Here is a 21,845-nt window from a genome sequence, read left to right on the forward strand (position 1 = left end):
TATTCACCTCCAGCACACTGCAGGAGACCTGTGAATCTAGTTGATTTGTTCGATGAACACACCATGGACATGAGGGTGCTTGTCTGGTTCCGAAGGTCATCCAACCTCAATCCTATTGAGCACATCTAGAATGCTGTCGAGTGAGATGTGCATGCTGTAGACCGTGCTTCAAACAATCTCTGTGCATCATGAGAGTCTGTGCATTGGTCATGGAACAGTACAACTTCCCATGCTTCCAGTATCTTATAGAGTCCCTGTCATGCTGCACTGCCATAATCATCTGGATGAAAGTGGGTGTTGCACGCAACTACCCAGGTAACTCTAATTCAACTGTTCATCGGTATATTATGTCTCATTAGAAAAGTAGGCTACACCATTGATCTTCGACCTCTGAAACCAGTGTTCATTTATTTTAATTTCCACATATCCTCTAACACATTCTAATATTATGTCCATTTTTATGGCAGTATGAGATATAATTATGATTCCTCTGAAATTTTTATGTACCTTCTTATTCACTTCTTGAAACTCCCTTTCTTATAATTCTCTTTAATGCATACTGTCAACATTGCAAACTTGAGTATATAGTAAATACTCTAAACTTCTATTTTGCATCATAGATTTCAAATGTTGTGTTTCTGTTTATAGACAAATAACAAAAATGTGTGCACTTGTTAGACAAAAGTATACATTTCATGGTTTTTGTTTGGAATTTCAGGTGATTGAAGGAGATGGATTGCCAGCTCTGATATGTCATAACTGTTCTCAAGAAGTTGATAGATTCTATGAATTTAAAGTGATGTGTCAGACTTCAGATACCATTTTGAGGAAATGTATTGAGAGACATTCTTCTGATTCAACACAAGAAGAAGAAGATGGAAATGAAGCAGAACTTGAAGTTTCAGAGGTAACCCACTGCTGTAATATTTTAATCACTGTGTTGATGTGCATCATGAGGCCATAATGAATAAACTCATGGATGCTCTTAATGTGAGCCTGAGTAATCTTACTAACCCATTAACTTTTCCCTGTAGTCCAGTTTTTCTTTCTCCTTTCTCAGTGTAAATGATAAATTAGATTTGCATGACTTACGTGGTTGTATTATAAACAAATTAAAATTACCTATATGTTCTCATGTGCTCTGCATGTTGCCAAGTATTATTGTTGTTTTCGTAGATGATAATTTTCAAGCACCCACTTTTGATTCCCACCCTGACCAAAGTTTGTGTTGTTAATTGGGCTGGAATGGAATAAGCCTCATGACAGTCTGACAGCTACATGATATAAGATGGTAGTACCCTAAGGATTTGCTGACCTTATTCCTGTAATCAGACTATGAACTGGTTGTTGCCATCTTGAATAAGGTGATGGCAGGCGTGCATTTAGAAATTAGTTTTGGCAAGGAGTCCTGGATTATTTGGTGATGAGTTGTAATATTCAACCTTAATTTTTCCAAATCTGCAAAATGTATAATTTATTTATCTAAAGCATTAGCAATGCTATCCGAGATATATGGAGAAGATTCTTAAAGGAAATGGAAATCAGGAAAATAAAATTTATTGGACATGTCATCAGACACAATACTTTCATCACTAACATACTTGAAGGGAAAGTGACGGGAAAGAAAGGGAAAAGAAGACCTAGGATGAAGTATTTGGACGACATCAAGAAGAGGTTAAGTTGTAACAATTACATGGAACTGAAACAAACAGCCAATGAAAGAAGAGAGTGGTTGCATCAACAAGGCATTAGCCTTTAGAAGATTGATTGATTGATTGATTGATTGATTGATTGATTGATTGATTGATTGATTGATTGATTGATTGATTGATTGATTGATTGATTGATTGATTGATTGATTGATTGATTGGAGATAGTAACCACTAAGCTAGCCTAAGTATTTTTTTTAAAATGATGATTATTATTAGTCTGTTATTATATACTGTAGTTGCAGAATGAATTTTAAAACTATTTATTGTTCATTTTCTAATACTCATACTTAATTGCTGATCTGAATTTTTTTTACCACTCCAAAAACAAAGGAAAGATATGCTATCCATCTCAAGCAGTGTACACTGCCAGTACAAGTTCAAATGAAATTTCTAAAGATACATTGCATGTTGTTTATTGTACATCATTATATTGTCCCTGGAAAGGCAAAGCATCGTAAGCAACAAAATATGAATTTTACCGAGATGATAAAAATGATTAGCGAGTCGAATACTTACACCTTAGGCAGTTTCTGTTTATATTCTGCTTCAGAAATGAATTTTTCACCTTATTGCCATGTATTAGGTTACGTATTTATTCAATTGTAACGAAAAGGAACTTACTGTAAAGTTATGAATATTACTTACGATTGTTTGCCGGTCGTTGTCGAGTGTATTGTTTAACAAAATGGTCCTCTTATGATAGCTTTTTGTAGTGCTTATGATATTTTGGAGGGATTGGTTTGAAGGACTATAAGGCATGAGAATAATACAGTCATTTAAGAAAATCTTAAGTGATTGTATTAAGAAATGCAGATAAAAACAATAGGAAAATTAACTTGCTACACTACAATAAGAGAATAAAAGTGGAAATTTCACTGATTACAGTACGACATTCAGAAAAGAACGTTTTTATCAGTCCTCATCCGTTTATGGTAATAGATCATTGTGTTTGGAGTCATAAGTAATGTTTAGATATTCGTCTTGTGTCACCTGCTAATCTCCTTATTGGATATCTCCAATCAGCCATCAGAAGTACACTCTTGACTCAGTTTCTGCAGCAACTCACCCACAAATTTATTCACAAGATAAACTACTGTCATGTCATGGCGTGTGGCTTCCAGAGAGGTCTGGTGCAGGTCTCTCGTCGTATAGGTGACCTCATTATATTACAAGATATTAGAATCATTCTGTATTGACGGTTTTCAATTTGCAAAGGAAATTTAATGTGTCCTTCTATTCAGTACATACACATCTCCATCATTAGATGGAGTAATAATAGTCATAGATGTTTCAACTCGTTTGAGCCATCTTCAGTGAAAAGGGTTTAAGTTTTACATAATTGATGCTTAAAAAAATGTGTTAAAACGTAATGAAGAAAAGAATGAAAACCAATGAGACATGACGGAATTAAAACATAAGTGATTATGGCGAGGTTGTGTACTTCTTAGCCTAAAACTTGCAGTGAGTTATAATTAAAGAACGAGGACAAAAATTTAAAATGACAGTCTGTCTTCATTGAGTCACCATCACAAATAGTTAGGAGGGCAGTAAAAACTTGAGAAACTAATTTTGAGAAGAAAACAAGTGCCACGTAAAATGTATTTGACACTTAGTGGAAACTGCCATGTAGTTCAATTTTATTAAATAGCCACACTCTCCAAAGGCCTGGCCTTCTCAAATTTAGCGGTCTCGTTCTCAATGATCGTGTCCAATGTTGGCTCAGCTGTGTTTGCCTTAATTTTAAATAGTCAGGAGAACAGCAAAAATTAGAGAAACTATGTTTGCCCTCTAAATTAATTGTGATGGTGACTCAACAAAGACATTCATTTTAAATTTTAGCACAGCAAATTCGTCCTCGTTCTTTAATTAAAACACACTGCAAGTTTTAGACTAAGAGGTCCACAACCTCGCCATAATCACTTATGTTTTAATTCCGTCATGTCTCGTTGGTCTTCATTCTTTTCTTCATTACGTTTTAACACATTTTTTAGCATCGGTTATGTAAAACTTAAACCCTTTTCACTGATGGCTCAAACGAGTTGAAACATGTATGACTATTACTACATCTAATGATGCAGATGTTTATGTATTGAATAGGAGGGCATATTAAAATTTCCTTTGTAAAGTATAGGTGGCCTCTATTATAGCCCATCAGTTATTTCTAATCTTCTTCCAGTTGAAGCTTAAATCTGTTACAATACTTCTCATACTGATACAACCTCCTTGGAAACCAATCCTCTCTCCTGACACAAATCATAATTTAGATACACGCTTTTTCCCTTTCCATGTTTTTCTTTGTGTACCAAATTAAATTTCTTCAGTCTCATGCTTGTTCTACTATATATATATTTTTTTTGCTACTTGTTTAACGTCACACTAACACATCGAAGGTTTTTGGCAATGGAGGGATGAGAAAGGGCTGGGATTGGGAAGGTAGCAGCTGTGTCCTTAATTAAAGTACAGCCCCAGCATTTGCCTCATGTGAAAATGGGAAACCACGGAAAACCATCTTCAAGGTTATCGACGGTAGGATTCAATCCCACTACCTCCCGAATGCAAGCTCACAGCTGCGCAACTATAACCGCATGGCCAACTTGCTCGGTTAAAATTCTCTTGACAGTCCGGTTTAGAATTTTCAGCGGCATAATTCACTTCGGGCATGAGCGGTAGGAATATGTACTCACAATGAACCGATTTGTTTAGCCACTGACCGTACTTGCTCAGCGAAGTCTGTCTCAAGAAACAGCCTCTTTTCTTCTCTTCTCTTCTCTTCTCTACTCTCTCTTCTCTTCTCTTCTCTTCTCTTCTCTTCTCTTCTCTTCTCTTCCTATCAATCTCCCTCTTCCCTGCCAATCAACATACGATAAGTCTGCCTGCAAGTTTTGCCTTATGTTTCAAGTCCCAAGTTCATTTGAGACAGTTATAAAATGTAATACAGCAATGTTATTAATTATTTCAAGGTCCACCTTGTCAGTACAATCCAAAATCTATTATATATACTAAACCATCAAGCCATGTCCGACTCGTTGGCTGAATGGTCAGCGTACTGGCCTTCGATACAGAGGGTCCCGGGTTCGATTCCTGGCTGGATCGGGGATTTTAACCTTCATTGGTTAATTCCAGTGGCCTGGGGGCTGGGTGTTTGTGCTGTCCCCAACATCCCTACAACTCACACACCACACAGAACACTATCCTCCACCACAACAACACGCAGTTACCTACACGTGGCAGATGCCGCCCACCCTCATCGGAGGGTCTGCCTTACAAGGGCTGCACTTGGCTAGAAATAGCCACACAAAATTATTATTATTACCTTCAAACCATCAACTTCACTAAGTATAACAACTTGAGACCCATGAAGGGTGGTGGGACGTTGAAGGTCATAAATGATGCCGCACCACAATAACATTAGATAACTGACAACCTGCTCAAGTTTAGTACCACATACAAACGTTTTACAGAACTTTGGACATAATATGAATGATATTCGTGTTTGAACTTTTAATGTTGTTATTGTATTGTTGTTTTTATGCAGTATTTAGTTAAGACATAAAATAGTTTTAAATAGGGTCTTTTACATGCATATGATTTTAATCTATAAGCTGAAGAAGAGAATTTTAATTCTCAAAACATGTACTTATATATATTTATGTACTTGATGGTTTAGTATATACTAGATTTTGAATTGTATTGACAAGGCAGACTTTGAAATCTATATATATAAAAGCAAGTCGGTCTGGAACGATGTATATATAAATATTTAAAAATGAAAAAAGACGTGAATTAATGAGGCATTTTCAGAAATCTCAGAAATTTGAAACTTGGTACGGAAGAAGCTGATGACCCCAGGATCCCTAGAAAACTCGAAAATTCTCAAAATTCCCTCAAGGGGGCACGCTGGGGGCCCTCAAATTTTGGGCTCAGCATAAGAACGCAGTCGTCTAATTTATCCAAAACGACAACCTATAGGTTTTGTGGGCTTAAAAATTTTCGGGAATTTCCTAATTTTTATCCCCCATCCCCCCAAATCAAGATGGCGGCACAACCTGCCAGGCGAGATAGAAAATTGAAATTTGGTAAAATTATAGCTTTTGGTCCCTACCCGACAGAAAAATTCCAAGATGTGCAAATTTTTCACTTTTTACCCCCCAAAGATATCGAAATATGGAGGCAATTTTAATGACTGTGCAGACATTCCTTTTGAGCTATTTATTGGCTAAACGGTAAGTCGTATCACAAAGCGGATGGTACAATCTCCCTTCAATTCGGAGTGATCTACAACTTTGGTCCTATGACATTTTGTCGTATCTCTCTGCCTTATACGTTAGATATGGCCGTATTTCTGGATTCTTCGTAAATATGGTGATTTTTACAAGTATATTTCATTGTTTGACACACTTATATGAACGATAGGATCATCAAGTTGGGTTCGCACATTGGCACAATCAAGGGCCATATGTGGTCCAAATTTCATGATTCTAGCTTATACATAAGTAGGCAAAAAGTAATGTAAAATGTTACAAATGTACCCAAATTTCACCCTATTCAAATTTTGAACTCAATTTACCCACTAAATAGGGGCGATACGAGGAAATGGTATAGAAAGAAACATATAGAGTGATGAATGAGGCGCCTGATGGCGCAAACCGTTTGTTAATATCATGCCCGTTTAGGAGTTATGAATCTCGAAGTGGAAGTCTGTACTTTTCAACGTGCTCATGCTGATCCCTCATCTATATAAATAAAATTGCTGTCTGTAATTTCTTTTGTTTTGCCAATTTTTCAGATATTTATCCGTTTTAGGTCAACTCAAGACCGAATTGGTGGTTTTTACTTTTCGTGTCTGTCTGTCTGTTTGTTTGTCTGTTCCACCATCACGTCGAAACAGCTGGATAGATCTCAACCAAACTTCATATTTAGAGTATACTCATCCCGGGGAAGGTTTCGATGTGCATATCATTTTAAAATCTTTGAATAGACGGGGGGTTTATAGGAAAACCAGAATGGTTTTTCTCCATTTTCTCTTATACTATTGATTTTCTGTAAACTCCGTTTACCGAACGTGAAACGTCTCTTTATTATAAACAACTTTCGTTATGTTCGTAATTTACCTTACTCTTCATATGACGGAGAAATTTACAATTTTCTGCTGGTATCATGCTCTGCATTGAGTGACCGACAGACCGACAGCGAACCTACAGGTTACCATGGCAACGTCTCTGACTGCATGCCAGCAGGGAAGTAACGTATTGCCATTTTCCTCATCATACTTTTAAATTCGTGGTTGTTTCTTGGGTAGAAGGCAAGAGAGGCGTCAATCGGCCTATCTGCGGGATATTGGCGGAATATCGTTGGAGGTTATAACCGCCCTCGAATAGATTAAGTAATAACACCATTAGTCATCTTCTTATTATTTGTTTACCTAAGAATCACTGCACCTAAATTTCTCCTCTGTTACCGCTTTATTATATCCATAACACACACCAGCATGATTTGTTGAGGGGCATTTGATTTTCCAATACATTCACTTGGCATTTACATATTTGTCATTAACCGGCTGTCCTCAGTTATAATCCATTTTCTATTAATTTTCAACTTTCTTAACTGTATTATTTTCTTCCTTAATTACGCCGTATGTACGCGAGTGCTAGAAACTACTGGATGTATTTCCACCATGGTTCATATTTAGAATACACCTGTCCTTGATAGGTTTAAGGGCAAATATTGTTTCTAAATCCCTGAACTGACTGGGGATTTATACGAAACCGAAACAGTGTTTTTTCACTTCCACAAAATATACACAACCAAACTTAATGGAAATCTACCTACCTTGATGGAAATTAATTTCTAAACCTTTTTTCTCATGTGCATCATTTCAATATGAGGATTAATAAGGGAGATATCATTAACGGACCGTTTTTCGGTACACGTCCCATCAGACTTAACTCACGAGCGGGTGCGTGTAAAGCGTATTCCTTACAACTTGAAAACTACTGAAGATATTCGAATCAAACTTTATATTTAGCATCCACCTGTCCAAAGGTAGGTTTTAAAGGCCAATAGCATTTCATGTTCCAGAATGGACGGGCTGTTTATAGGGAACCGAAATGGTGATTTTACTCTTCCACAATATATACAGAACAAGACCAACCTGACTGGAAATCAACCAAACGTGATGGAATTCCACCTCTAAAAACTTTTTCATGTGCATTTTTCATCAGGAGGATTAATAAGGGAGATATCATGAATGGTCAGTTTTGCAGGTTAAGTCCAGCGGACATAGCCCAAAAGGTGTTTTCCATGGAGCAGATATCTTATCTATATAAATCAAATCGTAGCGACTATGTGCCTCTACATCGACTATTTTGGTGAAATTTTCGTACACCTTTCCGTTTAAGGGGTAATAATGACCATCTGCATAATTTTTGGTTTAGTTTCCTGAAAGTCCTCATTTTTACCTTCCTCGCCCAAAATCCAGATTGCGGCATAATCTGCCAGAAGAAAAGAGATAATTGAAATTTGACAAAATTATGCGTTTTAGCCTGTAATGGACGGAAAATATCCAAGATCATTAAATTTTTCACTTTTTATCCCCGAAGAATATCGAAATATGCAGGCAATTTTAATGATGGTGCAGACCTTCGGAAAGTCCTATCACATGACGGATTGCACAATCTCCGTTTAATTTAGAATGATCTACAACCTTGGTCTTATGACTTTTTGCCGTATCTGTATCCCTTTTACGTTTGATTTTTCTCTATTAATCGATGTTAAGTAAATTTGGACTTTTCACATGCATAATTCACACTTTCAATTACTTACATGAAATACAGAATCATCAAACTCTTCACGAAAATTGGCCCACCCAGTAGTCATATGTGAGCCAAATGCTATGTATGTAGCTGTCACATAATTATCCGAAAAGTAATGCAATGTGAGATAATCTTACAAAAACTTTACCCTGTTCCACGTTTCTAACTTAATCTGACGCAAGAATAGATGAGATATCATAGGACCAGCCACTTAGGCCACTAAATCCGGCGTCTTATGGTATAATCATTTGTCGATATGATGTACGTTTAGCAGCAGTTAATCTGTAAATGAAGGTCTGCAATATTGTAAACACGCATATACTTTCGTATGTCGATCTATATATATTCACTGATGTCGATTTGTAGTGATCGAGAAAGAGTGTGTCTGCTATTGTAATCAGTACTCCCCACACCGACTTTGACTGGCAGTAGGAAAGGGGTCCTTCTCCAACTCCTGTGTAACTGTCATTAGTAAGGGAGGCCTACCATTGTAATGAATAGTTCACTTTTCGAATTGACTTGCAGAAAGCAAGGGAGCATGCAGTTTTGTTAACTCCCCTACCCGATTGTGTTTGGCAGTAGGCAAGGGTGCCCACCATTATAAACAAATGTCCTCATCTAAAATTTGACTGGCATTAGGCATAGTGGCCTGCTATTTTGATGGAAACTCACCAACTTGGTGTGACTGGCAGTAAGCTGGCTGGCAGTAGGAAAATGGGCCTGACATTATAATTATAACGGCACAACTCAAATTGACTGGTGGTAGGGAAGTTGCTTGCCATTATAATAAAATCTCCTCAACTGTAATCTGTTTGGAAGTAGGAAATGGGGCCTGCCATTGTAACGAACACTCCCAAATTGATTGTGACCGCGCAGTAGGCAATGGGGCCTGCAATTATAATGTTAACTTCCCAACTCGATTGTGAATGGCAGTAGGCAAGTGAGCCTGCCGTTATATCACAAATCCGTAACAAACACTTTACATTGGAAACAACGTATGGGGACATCCTCATGCTCTTTCTCGGATAACGCTAATGCAATTTTAAAACAATCTTATTTACTGCATGTACACTATTTCCTTCGATATTCGAATACAATGTTGAATACCGTAGCGAAGCATGGGTACATTTGCTCGTAATTAATAACAGTAATTAAGTCAATACGGACCATTGATGGCCATCATGCTCAAGCTAATACTGTCGGATTTTTTATTATGGACACTCGAGTTTAGGCTTTATTTACAAACGAATCAATAGGCCTATTGCAGTGCGAGTTATACCAATATTTTCCTTGTTTTATTCTACATTAGCGTATATAAGACACGTTGTTTTCAATGTTCATGAAATATTTTTTATTTGTGGTTGTAATGAATATTGCCCGGGTTTTTGGCTTCTTCTCTAGGAAGCGCTCACTTAGGAATATATACAAAGAAAACTACTTGTCTGATGGTAATGAAATGTTTATATGTTATAACCACATGTATTTGTAGTGTAATACTCAAGTTACAATGTTTTTCAACCATCCCGAAAACAGTTCTTATCATTTTTCTAAAGCTACTCTTTCTCAGCCCAGGATAAACGTACAGCAGCAAACTTGGGCTTGTTTTGAAGCAGTCAGTCATGGTTATCAGAAACTACAACAACTGTAACCGTACAGTGTGGTACCGAATTAATGAAGAGTAATGTTGAAAGGAGGTTTTGTGTACGCCGGACTGTGCAATTAACAGCAGGCCGGGTGGTGAAATCGGGCGCAGTGTTGCCACGTTCAGTAGTAATCACGCGCGCAATGAACACAGCTTTTCGTTTGCTTTCAACCTTTAATTTTATTTCCTCTTATAAATTCCACTTCCCATAACCTTTTCTCATAAAGGCTTTGGACCTTCAATGGCAGGTTTAAAAGTGGTTGACTTCCTAATTTAGAAATATGACACTGTACAATTTTTACAAGAGTTATGTGCATTATTATTTACATACATTTACAATATTTAATTCTATCAATTTTGTTCGTCTGAAAAATCACTGTGTTCCTATGAATCGGTGCTGCTGTCATTCATGCTGATTATGACTGGCTCGAATTAAGGGACAGTTTCAGACAGTCCATCTTTTTCCCAGTAATGGTCTTCAATTTTCTTAGCGTGTTTAATACATTGTTTCCAGCGTTCAGGGGTCACGGTACATAAGGCTTCTCGGCATAAAGCGTTAATTGCTTCCATATCTCTACCATTTTCTAATGTGTTAGTCATATTTGGTTTTGCTATTTTTCCCTTTTACGTAAGCGCAAATGAGCTCGATTGGATTAAGCCACTATGGGCCACTAGTAACCAAACAAACCGTACCTCTGGTCGAAGTCGTTTAATCAGTTGTTCCAGCTTCTTTACCGGTGTTTGAAAATAATGCCTGGCATGGACATTCAGCTCTGATTTAGTTAATTTGTTATAATCGTCAGCTCTAGGTGGTAGTGAAATATTCTTTGATGTTATCCAAGATATAATTTCACCGAGCTTGATAGCTGCAGTCGCTTAAGTGCGGCCAGTATCCAGTATTCGGGAGATAGTAGGTTCGAACCCCACTGTCGGCAGCCCTTAAAATGGTTTTCCGTGGTTTGCCATTTTCACACCAGGCAAATGCTGGGGTTGTACCTTAATTAAGGCCACAGCCGCTTCCTTCCCACTTCCAGCCCTTTCCTGTCCCATCGTCGCTGTAAGATCTATCTGTGTTGGTGCGACGTAAAACAACTAGCAAAAAAAAAAAAAAAAATTCCAGGTTTCAGCTATGACATGTTCGGGTTATTAGATGAAGGATCGACCATCGTATGATACCCACAATAAACTCAGGACTTTCGTGAACCATTCTTCATAATGAGTCGAGTTCATCTCATTTTGGTAATCACAACTTCCTTTCTTGCCAATAAAACAAAGTTCTGCGCCATCAAGAAAGCCTTCTTCACTTCCGATGTGTAAAATTGTGATGCGTTTCCCAGCTCCAGACAGTGTTTTGAACCCTTCACGCCATCCATAAATTTGGTGAATGTACTCTCTGTACAGATTATAGTTGTCAACGTTGTTTTCTAAAGCTTCAACCACGATTTCTTGCCACCCATATTTCATAGTATGGTTCTGTCCGCACCAGGTCTCCTCTGTAAATAAGATCTTGTAGCCGTGCTCTGAAGTCTCTAATTCGTCTAAGGTAGCTATGCCGGGATGCAGCAACTGTTACAGATTCCATCAGCACTGGTTTCCTGTTTAGTTTTTTGAATCGTAATCCCAAACTTCGAACTACTTTAAAAGCGTAGAAATTGACATATCAGGAAAATCCTCCATATTTTCTAACAGTTTCATGCGGAGGCTTTTAATTGTGGGAAATATCTTATTCATATAAAAATCGCGTATATTTCTTCGTATTGTGCCCAAAGTAAAATCACCGAGATGGGCTTTCGGACGCCCCAGTCTCATACACCGCTTCTTTCTTGACCTCGATAATGTATTTCCATCATTCTCCTTTGAAGCGGCTCCGTCTCTCTTCACTGACGACAGCGATAATCCAAGACAATCTGCCACTTTCTGGTACACAAGGAACCTCTTGTCACCTCTTTTCCCCCTCACATTGAAAGAAACAAATAGCACTCAAAATCATTGCAAGTTCACCCTCTGATGACGGCGGTCTCGGAGGCATCTTGAAGTGACGTGACCAACATGCAGAACATAGGACAACTGAAAATAGCTTGCGGACAAACCAAGATCACGGGCATTCCCTTTCACAACTGCCGGGGCGAGTGTACTGTGTTCGTTGCGCGCGTGATTACTACTGAACGCGGCAACACTGCGCCCGATTTCACCACCCGGCCTGCTGTTAATCGCACAGTCCGGCGTACACAAAACCTCCTTTCAATATTACTCTTCATTAATTCGGTACCACACTGTACGGTTACAGTTGTTGTAGTTTCTGATAACCATGACTGACTGCTTCAAAACAAGCCCAAGTTTGCTGCTGTACGTTTATCCTGGGCTGAGAAAGAGTAGCTTTAGAAAAATGATAAGAACTGTTTTCGGGATGGTTGAAAAACATTGTAACTTGAGTATTACACTACAAATACATGTGGTTATAACATATAAAAATTTCATTACCATCAGACAAGTAGTTTTCTTTGTATATATTCCTAAGTGAGCGCTTCCTAGAGAAGAAGCCAAAAACCCGGGCAATATTGATTGCAACTACAAATAAAAAATATTTCATGAACGTCGAAAACAACGTGTCTTATATACACTAATGTAGAATAAAACAAAGAAAATATTGGTATAACTCGCATTGCAATAGGTCTATTAGTTCCTTTGTAATTTAAGCCTAAACTCGAGTGTCCATAATAAAAAATCCGACAGTAGTTACTACAGCAATGACCAACAACAGTCACAAACAATGAAAGTGACACATTTCACGGTCCCTCCAGAATTAAAAATTGTCGCGTACGATAATCTGTAAGCAAATTACAAGATTCTGACTCAGGAGCTTAAGATGTAATGAATGGCATTTACAATAACCTGGTGTTCTGTATATTACTGATGGTGGTTACAATCATTTCTTTTTGATGTTGCTTTTACCCTCTAAATTCGTTTGACACTTACAATACTTTGTCAGCATGTGCAGTGAAGTCTGATTGATGTATAAACATCGTAACACAAAAATGGTGCTTACAATACTTTTCCTTTACAGGGATGTATGAATGAAAGTTTCAGAAAGATAAAGGAATTTTTGGGTGGGTTTGTCTCTCTCTCTTTCTTAGGGTGATGGCCAACAACAAGTGTTAAAGTTTGATGGTATTTAAAAAATAATTAAAGTGTAGTAGGCTCTTAATTACTCATGAGAAAATTGTGTGGGTGATCTTAAAAAATATAAATTTTTCTCAAAAATATTTTCCATGTACCATAATGGGCTGAATCCAAACAAAAACAGAATTTAAAAAAAATTATTTTACTGTAGGTAGATTGCAATGCAAAGTATTATTATTATTATTATTATTATTATTATTATTATTATTATTATTATTATTATTATTATTATTATACTGGGAGGTACATCTCTACGCCGCACATTTAAATCTTGCGCCAATTAAAACCTCCTCTACAGGAGAAGCACTGAACTTCAGACTAGACCTACTTAAACTTTTACTCAGAAGATGTCACCTCCTCAATTTCGTGATTGTGAAGTTTCCAGTACTGTATGAAATTCTAGGTGTTTTGTTTACCATTTATCAAGAAGTTTGGACTTTCTGCAACAGATGTCACTACAAAAACTATGATCATGCACCCTGGTGCAAAGTGAAGGAACTTTATTTGAAGAAATTTTGTATTCATAAGTTTGTTCTTTACTAAATTATGTTCATTCATTTTTGGGTTGGCAACATTGATCTTTTCTTTCTGCCAGTTTTAAATTCAGCCAATCCCTAATTTCTGTAATTAATTTTCGGCCTATCACAGGTTTCTTCTTCGATTTGGTGTGTAAACTTACGCTAGCCAATAAAAGTGAGAGGGTGTGGCTTGATTATTCATGATAGGTCTCGAACTTTCCCCGAGGGTTTGTAAACTGCGGATTTTCACGTCTCTTGGCCACTTGATCAACATCTATTTAAGTGTGTGTATGTGAAGCAGGAGGCAGGAGGTGTCTCTTTCATCAGGCAGCAGTCCTTCAGCAAGGTAATGGCCGTTTAACATCTTTATTTCTTGCTAGCTCAGCAGTTTAACCCGCGGGAAAGGTCCGAAACTTTTACCATGTAACCTTCTTTTCTAAAAATGTAATTTTCTGCCGGCTTATGTAAAAACTTCATAAAATCTGTAACCGTAATTCGGGGATAGAGAGTGATATACCCTCTCGAGTTTCCCTTCATCTTGGTTTGAGGTACCACATTTGTTTCTGCAATATATTAAAGTGATTTCCATCCGCACTACCTCAGTAGATTGGGATTAGCCCCTGTGCCGTTCGCCAAGTGCCCTATAGGTTGTTAAATTTTTTCGTGGAGCTGAATCTTTGACTCCATTCCATTTTGTTCGGGCCGCTTATTGAAATTGTTCTTTTTCACTAAGGCCCAGTAAGTTGGGTACTAGGTACCTCTGTGTAATAAAATGGCTATTTGTAAATAGTGCCTTGTCAGGCCTGTGACTATTGGATTTTTGCATTGTGTTGCCTTGCGTAGACTGGGAACACTGAGAGCACGTCAGCTCTTTTTGAGTATTGTAATAATGCCTCTGCGAGGCTTGATATTGAGAACTGGGAGCAAGTGCTCCATGTATTAGGAGATTTCTGCCCTTTGTGTAAAAGTGTAATCTTTTATAAAGTTGAGCTAGGAGCTCAAAATTGTAAACTAGGGGCTTGTAGCACAAGAATATTTAAATTCTGATGTCTGGGGTCCTCCCAAGTCTTGGTTCCAAATTGCTGTATCCTTGTTATTTCACTAAGTTGTTTAAATTTTGTTGTTTCAAGAAAATATAACCTTTGTTAAAATTTTAAATTAACTTTGACTTCGTAGTTAGACCCATTCATCTCGGCACCTTCTTTCACCTCTGCGTTCCATGGGTAACCCCGTACCAATTATTATTATTATTATTATTATTATTATTATTATTATTATTATTATTATTATTATTATTATTGACATTGTAAGATTCAAAAATTAATTCAGATTTCATCCATAATTGCATCTAGTACGTAAATTTAATTGTTGATCGGTTTCATTTCACGATGTGATGTGAATCCACTCACTACACAATGTGTGAATTCAGTCACTATTTTGAGTTTTAAATAAATATGTTAGTTTATTTACAACAATGTTTCAAATTTCATTATTCTTAATTTATAAAAAGAATACGATATATTTAATTCTAACAGTAGTGTTGTACAGAACATGTGAATCAAGAATAGTTTTCAAAGAAATCTAAATTACACCAAGTTCCAAGTGGAGAGAAAAAAATACAAGGTCATTGAAAAAGAATTCCCATATTTTAAAACATTGCTGCTTCAAGGAAGATAAACATACTAAGGAGTTTATGGTTTTAAAGTGAAGAGGAAAGATAGGAGTTATTGTACATAACTAAATAAATTTCTAAATGTACCCCCATTAGTGGAATGCAGACATAGAATCGATAATCAGTTTCTTGCTTCATACGCTGGAGCATGTCTGGAATGACAGTTGTGATGGTAACAGTGATCCTTTCTCTGATATGCACTGTCATGGAAATGTTTATGCAGAGCCTTTTTGGATAGTAGTCTTAGGTATTCCTAATTGCAAACTTTGCCTCCCAATAGATTTCTTGTTACTTCTAACACTTGACAAGCTATTGCTAGGGGCTTTACGTCGCACCGACACAGATAGGTCTTATGGCGACGATGGGATAGGAAAGGCCTAGGAGTTGGAAGGAAGCGGCCGTGGCCTTAATTAAGGTACAGCCCCAGCATTTGCCTGGTGTGAAAATGGGAAACCACGGAAAACCATCTTCAGGGCTGCCGATAGTGGGATTCGAACCTACTATCTTCCGGATGCAAGCTCACAGCCGCGCGCCTCTCCGCGCACGGCCAACTCGCCCGGTCACTTGACAAGCAAATACATTCAACATTATCCTCTGATGTTCCTGGCAGGCCTGATGGTTTTCATTTTGTTGTACATCCTGTTCCTTTAAATTGATTATATCATCAGTGTATGGCTTTATGGTCCAGCATATCACCTCACCACCTCACTGATAAGTTGTTTTAAAGTTATGTTGAACAAGCATATTGTATTTCTATTCCACAAATCACGCACTGATATTTTCACTGGGCAGTTCACGTCGTACAGGTCTGGCTACACACCATATGAGCAGATGCGCTATTCATAGCGAGGGTTACATCACCGGGTCAAGGTCAGGCAACAACTGCTAGCAGAAATTTTGCAAAAACCTCCCTTCTTTCCTCTTCAGTTTAAGGCCATAATCACCTCAAAATGTTTATCCTACATGAAGTAGCAATTTTTTTAAATTTTAAAATGAGGGTATTTTTTTTTTTTTTATGACCCTGTGTACCGGGTAGTGTACACTTGAATTTTCAAGTATTCCCACAAGAAGAAGTCAGGGGCAGTCAAATCAGGCGACCGTGCTAGCCAATGAATGTTGCCAAATCAGGAAACCAATCGACCAGGAAAACGACGCCACAAGACAGTCATGGACTGGCGGACCCTGTGAGCTGTTGTCCCATCCTGTTGGAACCATATGTTGTTGTTCACCCTTGGAAGAAGGACATCATATAACATTTGGACATAGAGATTGCTATCAACCATTACTGCATGGGTATGAAGATCTTCAAAAAATATGGACCGATGATGCCAAACGAAGCCACGCTGCACCATACAGTCACACATTTACAGTGCAGGGGTTGTTCATGCAGTCAAAGAGGATTAAATGGCACTCACTACCTGTGATTCTGTTTACTGACACCACCATATAGATAAAAATGAGCCTCATCCGACGCAGTGGCTCCATGATGAGCTGTTTAAGGTGACCAGGGTTGGCTGGCTCCTGTGTATACACCAGTTGTCTTATATGGTCCCACAGAAAAATCCAGGGATGTAAGATTGAATGATCTGACGGGCCAGGGAACAGTTCCTGCCCTTCCTATCCATTTATCAGGATACGTCGCATGGAAGTGGTCCTGGATGACCACTGCTGTGTGCGGTGGAGCTCTGTGATATCGAAACCACATCCTGCAGTCGTCAAGGAGTGTCACGTGTTCCAGAAATATGATAGTTCAATTTGGAGCAACCGCGTATAGCATAGCGTTCTCCTGTCAGAAGGTCCCTAAAAGAAATGGTGACCAATGAGGTGGTCAGCCACAATGCCACACCATGCGTTAATGCTGGGGCTGTACCTTAATTAAAGCCCCAGCCGCTTCCTTCCAATTCCTAGGCCTTTCCTATCCCATCGTCGCCATAAGACCTATCTGTTGTCAGTGTGACGTAAAGCCAATAGCAAAAACACCATGCATTCACACCTCACTGTATCTGAAAAGCTACCTGTCATACCCAATGGAGATTATCTGCACTCCAGTAATGCATATGATGGTGATTAATGGTTCCATTGTTGTAGAACTGATGTAGAACTGCACTTTATCCATAACTACCCATCCATCTACCCAACTTCCAGGAGAGAACGATACGGAAAGGACATCTAATTTTCTATGGTTATAGTATTCAAGGATAAATCCATTCACTGTGACCAACTGGCTTCTTACTTGCTGAACAATAGAAAGATCAAGACACCATGGCTAACAGAAGTGATAAAAGACATTTAGGAACTAGGAGTAATGAAAGGTGACATCAGAGTCTGATTACCTCTCAAAAGGATATTAAGACAAAAAAGGGATTCCAGGACAAATCATCACGAAAGAAGATGGACACCCTCTGGATGAAGGGAAAAAGAAACAACATAGGGTTCGAACCCTAATTTCGGCAGCTCTGAAGATGGCTTTCCATGGTTTCCCATTTTCACACCAGGTAAGTGTTGGAGGCTGTACCTTAATTAAGGCCATGGTCGCTTCCTTCTCACTCCTATCCCTTTCCTACCCCATCACCACCATAAGACCTATCCGTGTCAGTGCGATGTAAAGCAGATTGTAAATTTTTTTTTTAACATAGCCAGACAATACAAGATTACAGGCAAACATCAAAGCCCTCTCCATGCAAAAAAAGTTGAACGTCGAGGTCCTTAGTTGCCCAATTCGAAAGAGTAATAATAATCTTGAAATAACCAGCATTTCGCTCCAGTGTGGCAGCGGGCTCACCTATTGGAATGTCACACTTCTCCAAGGATGCTGGGTAGTGCACTGCTTCGAAGAAGGCTTACACTGATGTCTCAGCAGTGTACTAGCAAGCATCTTGGAGATTATTATTATTATTATTATTATTATTATTATTATTATTATTATTATTATTATTATTATTATTATTATTATTATTATTATTATTATTGGCGAGATATGTATTTCTACTTGCTATAAATGCCCGTCCTTGGCTATCAAAAATTATGTTCCTAGTAGAGAACAGTCATTTAATTTTACTATCATATCATAAAATATTATAAGTATTCAGGCATTTTTAACCATGAAAAAATTAGCAGTTGGCCACAGCTTAGCTGCTAGTTCATCAGCTGGAATGTTTCCCCTTTCCAGGTTGTTGACTATTCTGATGATTTTTGAAGTTGCTCAAGATGGTTGGTTCCATCCCAGTTTTAGGCAAAATGGAGGGTGTTTCTAAACTAGACCATAAAATTAGAGAATGGGTCGATAAACTTCTTTCAAATGCATTTTTTTTTTAAGGAACCCATGGGCTGCAACACATTTTTAAGCCAAGATAATTTTATGATTAATGCTACCACCTGGTTTGTTTACCTCTTCAGCACTAGATCATTCTCTGACAGAGTTTGTTTACTCCCTGAGCTTGATATCATTTAATTACTACATGAGCCTAGTATCATTTCTCAGTAGATCCGTGTATGCCCATCCAGTCTCTTCACTTCTTGTGCTCATTATCATTCTTCCTCCCATTCTATTTACTTCTTCTCCTCAGTACAGTATGATTTTTCCTTGTTTAGAGAAGAATGAAATTTATTCCATTCTTACATAAATAATTACTTCAGTCACTTCCTGTAAGATGATCCTTTGTGGCTCAGGCGGCAGCACACTGGCCTCTCACTGATGGATTCTGTGGTTCAAATCCCATGTCACTCCATGTGAGATTTGTGCTGGACAAAGCGGGACAGGTTTTTCTCCCGGTATTCCGGTTTTCCCTGTCATCTTTCATTCCAGCAACACTCTCCAGTATCATTTCATTTCATGTGTCAGTCATTAATCATTGCCCCAGAGGAGTGTAACAGGCTTCAGCAGCCGACACAATTCATATCCTCGCCGCTAGATTGGGGCTTCATTCATTCCATTCCTGACCCGGTCGAATGACTGGGAAACAGGTTGAGGTTTTTCATATTTCCTGTAAGATCAAACCAATTAATGGCATAACCTCATGTGGCCTGGAACATTTTTAAGAAGTCAAATCCTGTACATGTGAATTCCTTGGGCCAAATAATGCACTATTCTTTACCATAAAAGAGAAAGAAGATATATATTATCTTTATTTGGCTCATACCACATGGGTACTCGATTCTTTTGAAAATGTTCATGCTTATTTACCACAAGGCACTTATGTTCTTGAACTGGTGTATATTTTATAACTAACATTTCTAGTCATTGTTTCAATCATTTAGTCAGTTAGTGAAAAGATAAACTTACCTGACTAAATTATACAAGTGTAACAAGACTCCAGGAAAGAGTTCTGACTTTTTTGGACTACTGCAAGTAACAAGCAAATTTTTGTATCGAACCATTAAATGATATAACAACACTTCCTCTGTTGATAATAGGACTAGAAGTGGTCAATGATGCAAGGCAAGGGTATTAGCAGCCATCAAAACTGTTGGTGCAAAAATTTGAAAAAAATGCTCCACAAGCAAAGAAATGGTGAGAAATTAAAATCCTGCTATGAGAATGACATGCACCATTAAAAAGGACATTAGGCTTGGAGCATACTTGAGAAGCATTGAGACAGCAGCTTTATTCGTATAAACAACACAAGACCGAGCTCGATGGCTGTAGTCGCTTAAGTACGTCCAGTATCCAGTATTCTGGAGATAGTGGGTTCGAACCCCACTGTTGGCAGCCCAGAAGATGGTTTTCCTTGGTTTTCCATTTTCACACCCGGCAAATGCTGCGGCTGCACCTTAATTAAGGTTACGGCCGATTCCTTCCGCCTCCCAGCCCTGTTCTGTCCCATCGTCGCCATAAGACCTGTTTGTGTCACTGCAGCGTAAAGCAACTTGTAAAAAAAATAAGCTACACAAGAGCAACATCCAGCATTAGTGACTATTTGGTTGGGAGTTTTGCGAGGGCATCATTTCGCTGCATTTCTGTGAAGGAGGTATGAAAACACATGACACCAACTACCAAGGCAACATTCCGGAAAAGATTATGAAGCCCTTGTAAACATGAGTTTGTTCGCAGTTAAGCACTAGATATTCCACCAGGACTCGGTGCCCACTTACAAGTGATGTCGACACCATTTTGGTTGATTCATTGCTGCCACTGTCAGTTGCCCCTCAAGGAGTTCCGATCTGAATCCACAAGACTGTTGCTTGTGCTATGTTTTAACCATCAAACTGGTAGCTGACGATAGATCGGCAGGTGTGCGCCTATCTCAACCGGCGCTGACGATAGATCGTCAGGTGTATTTTACCGGGAAATATAGCTAGAAGAAGTTGTGAATAGATGGCAAAATTAATCAAGCCTGTTTTCTCTTTGGAATGTTTTAGTGTTAAATACATCAATTTTTGTGTGATATCTTTGAAACAAATGAAGGTCGCAATTCGTGTAGCTTTGAAACGTGTTGATTTTGTTGCGACTTGCCTTCATTGTTTACTGTGTGTTATGCACACACGATGGCTACATTTATGGATTTAAATGATGAAGATATTCTAATAGAATTAAATGCATCTGCAAATTCAAGACCTGCTTCACCACAACAGATAAGTGTTGTGCCACCTGCGGTAGGTTATGAACATCCACCTGAGCTCTATCAACTACCGTACATTTTTATTGAATAATTCCTAAAGTATTAACACTATTTATGTAAAATTTGCATGCCTATCCTCGGAATTTTCTCTAAAAAAATGTATATTTTTAAAAGGTTCAGAAAACTTATTAGTCATTTATAGTTGATGTATAAGTAAAAAATATTTTTGATTTTTTGTGGGGGCATTTAAAGGGGCAGAAAAATTTAAAAAAGTATTACATTGAGGGTAAATCAAAACCACTTCTCAAATAGTTCAGTTCATGCTGAATGTTTTGGTGTATTATATGTGTATATTCAGTGCCTAATACACCTGTCAGAGTGACATAAATCAGGTACTGCAAATGTGTGGTGCGCACCCACCATTTAGAGCTATTTCAACTACTGGTTTGAGGGTTAAAGGAGAAGGCCTGCTTAGATCCCAAGTATCAAGCTCTTAAAAACAAAGTTCATGGAGGCAACACTACTAGATGTTGTGTGTGTGTAGTGATAAGATGAATGACTGATAACATGAAGTAGTGTGTCAAGGCAAAGAGAGGATAATTTTTTTATGGTGTACTGTGTATGGTGTATGGTATATTGTGACCACAAACAAATACTATAAATGATGTCATTAACATATTTGAATGAATAGGTAACATAATTATGCACCTAGTGTAGCTGTCGTTTTTCTGTAGACTAGCTGCCTTTGTAT

The 21,845-nt window shown here is 38.1% G+C and overlaps 1 protein-coding gene across 2 annotated transcripts in view; it reads left to right on the forward strand.

Moving 5' to 3' along the window:
• The window catches only part of LOC136858175 (zinc finger protein 660), a 110,338-nt gene that overhangs the window by 36,203 nt on the left and 52,290 nt on the right, over positions 1-21,845 (forward strand). For both annotated transcript variants that reach the window (XM_067137531.2, XM_067137530.2), the window contains exon 2: positions 719-907. In XM_067137531.2, coding sequence (XP_066993632.2) covers positions 800-907 — 108 coding nt within the window. In that variant the 5' untranslated portion in view covers positions 719-799. The remainder of the gene's footprint in view (positions 1-718; positions 908-21,845) is intronic.

Source organism: Anabrus simplex, chromosome 1 (assembly GCF_040414725.1).
Source record: "Anabrus simplex isolate iqAnaSimp1 chromosome 1, ASM4041472v1, whole genome shotgun sequence".
Taxonomy (NCBI): Eukaryota; Metazoa; Arthropoda; class Insecta; order Orthoptera; family Tettigoniidae; genus Anabrus; species Anabrus simplex.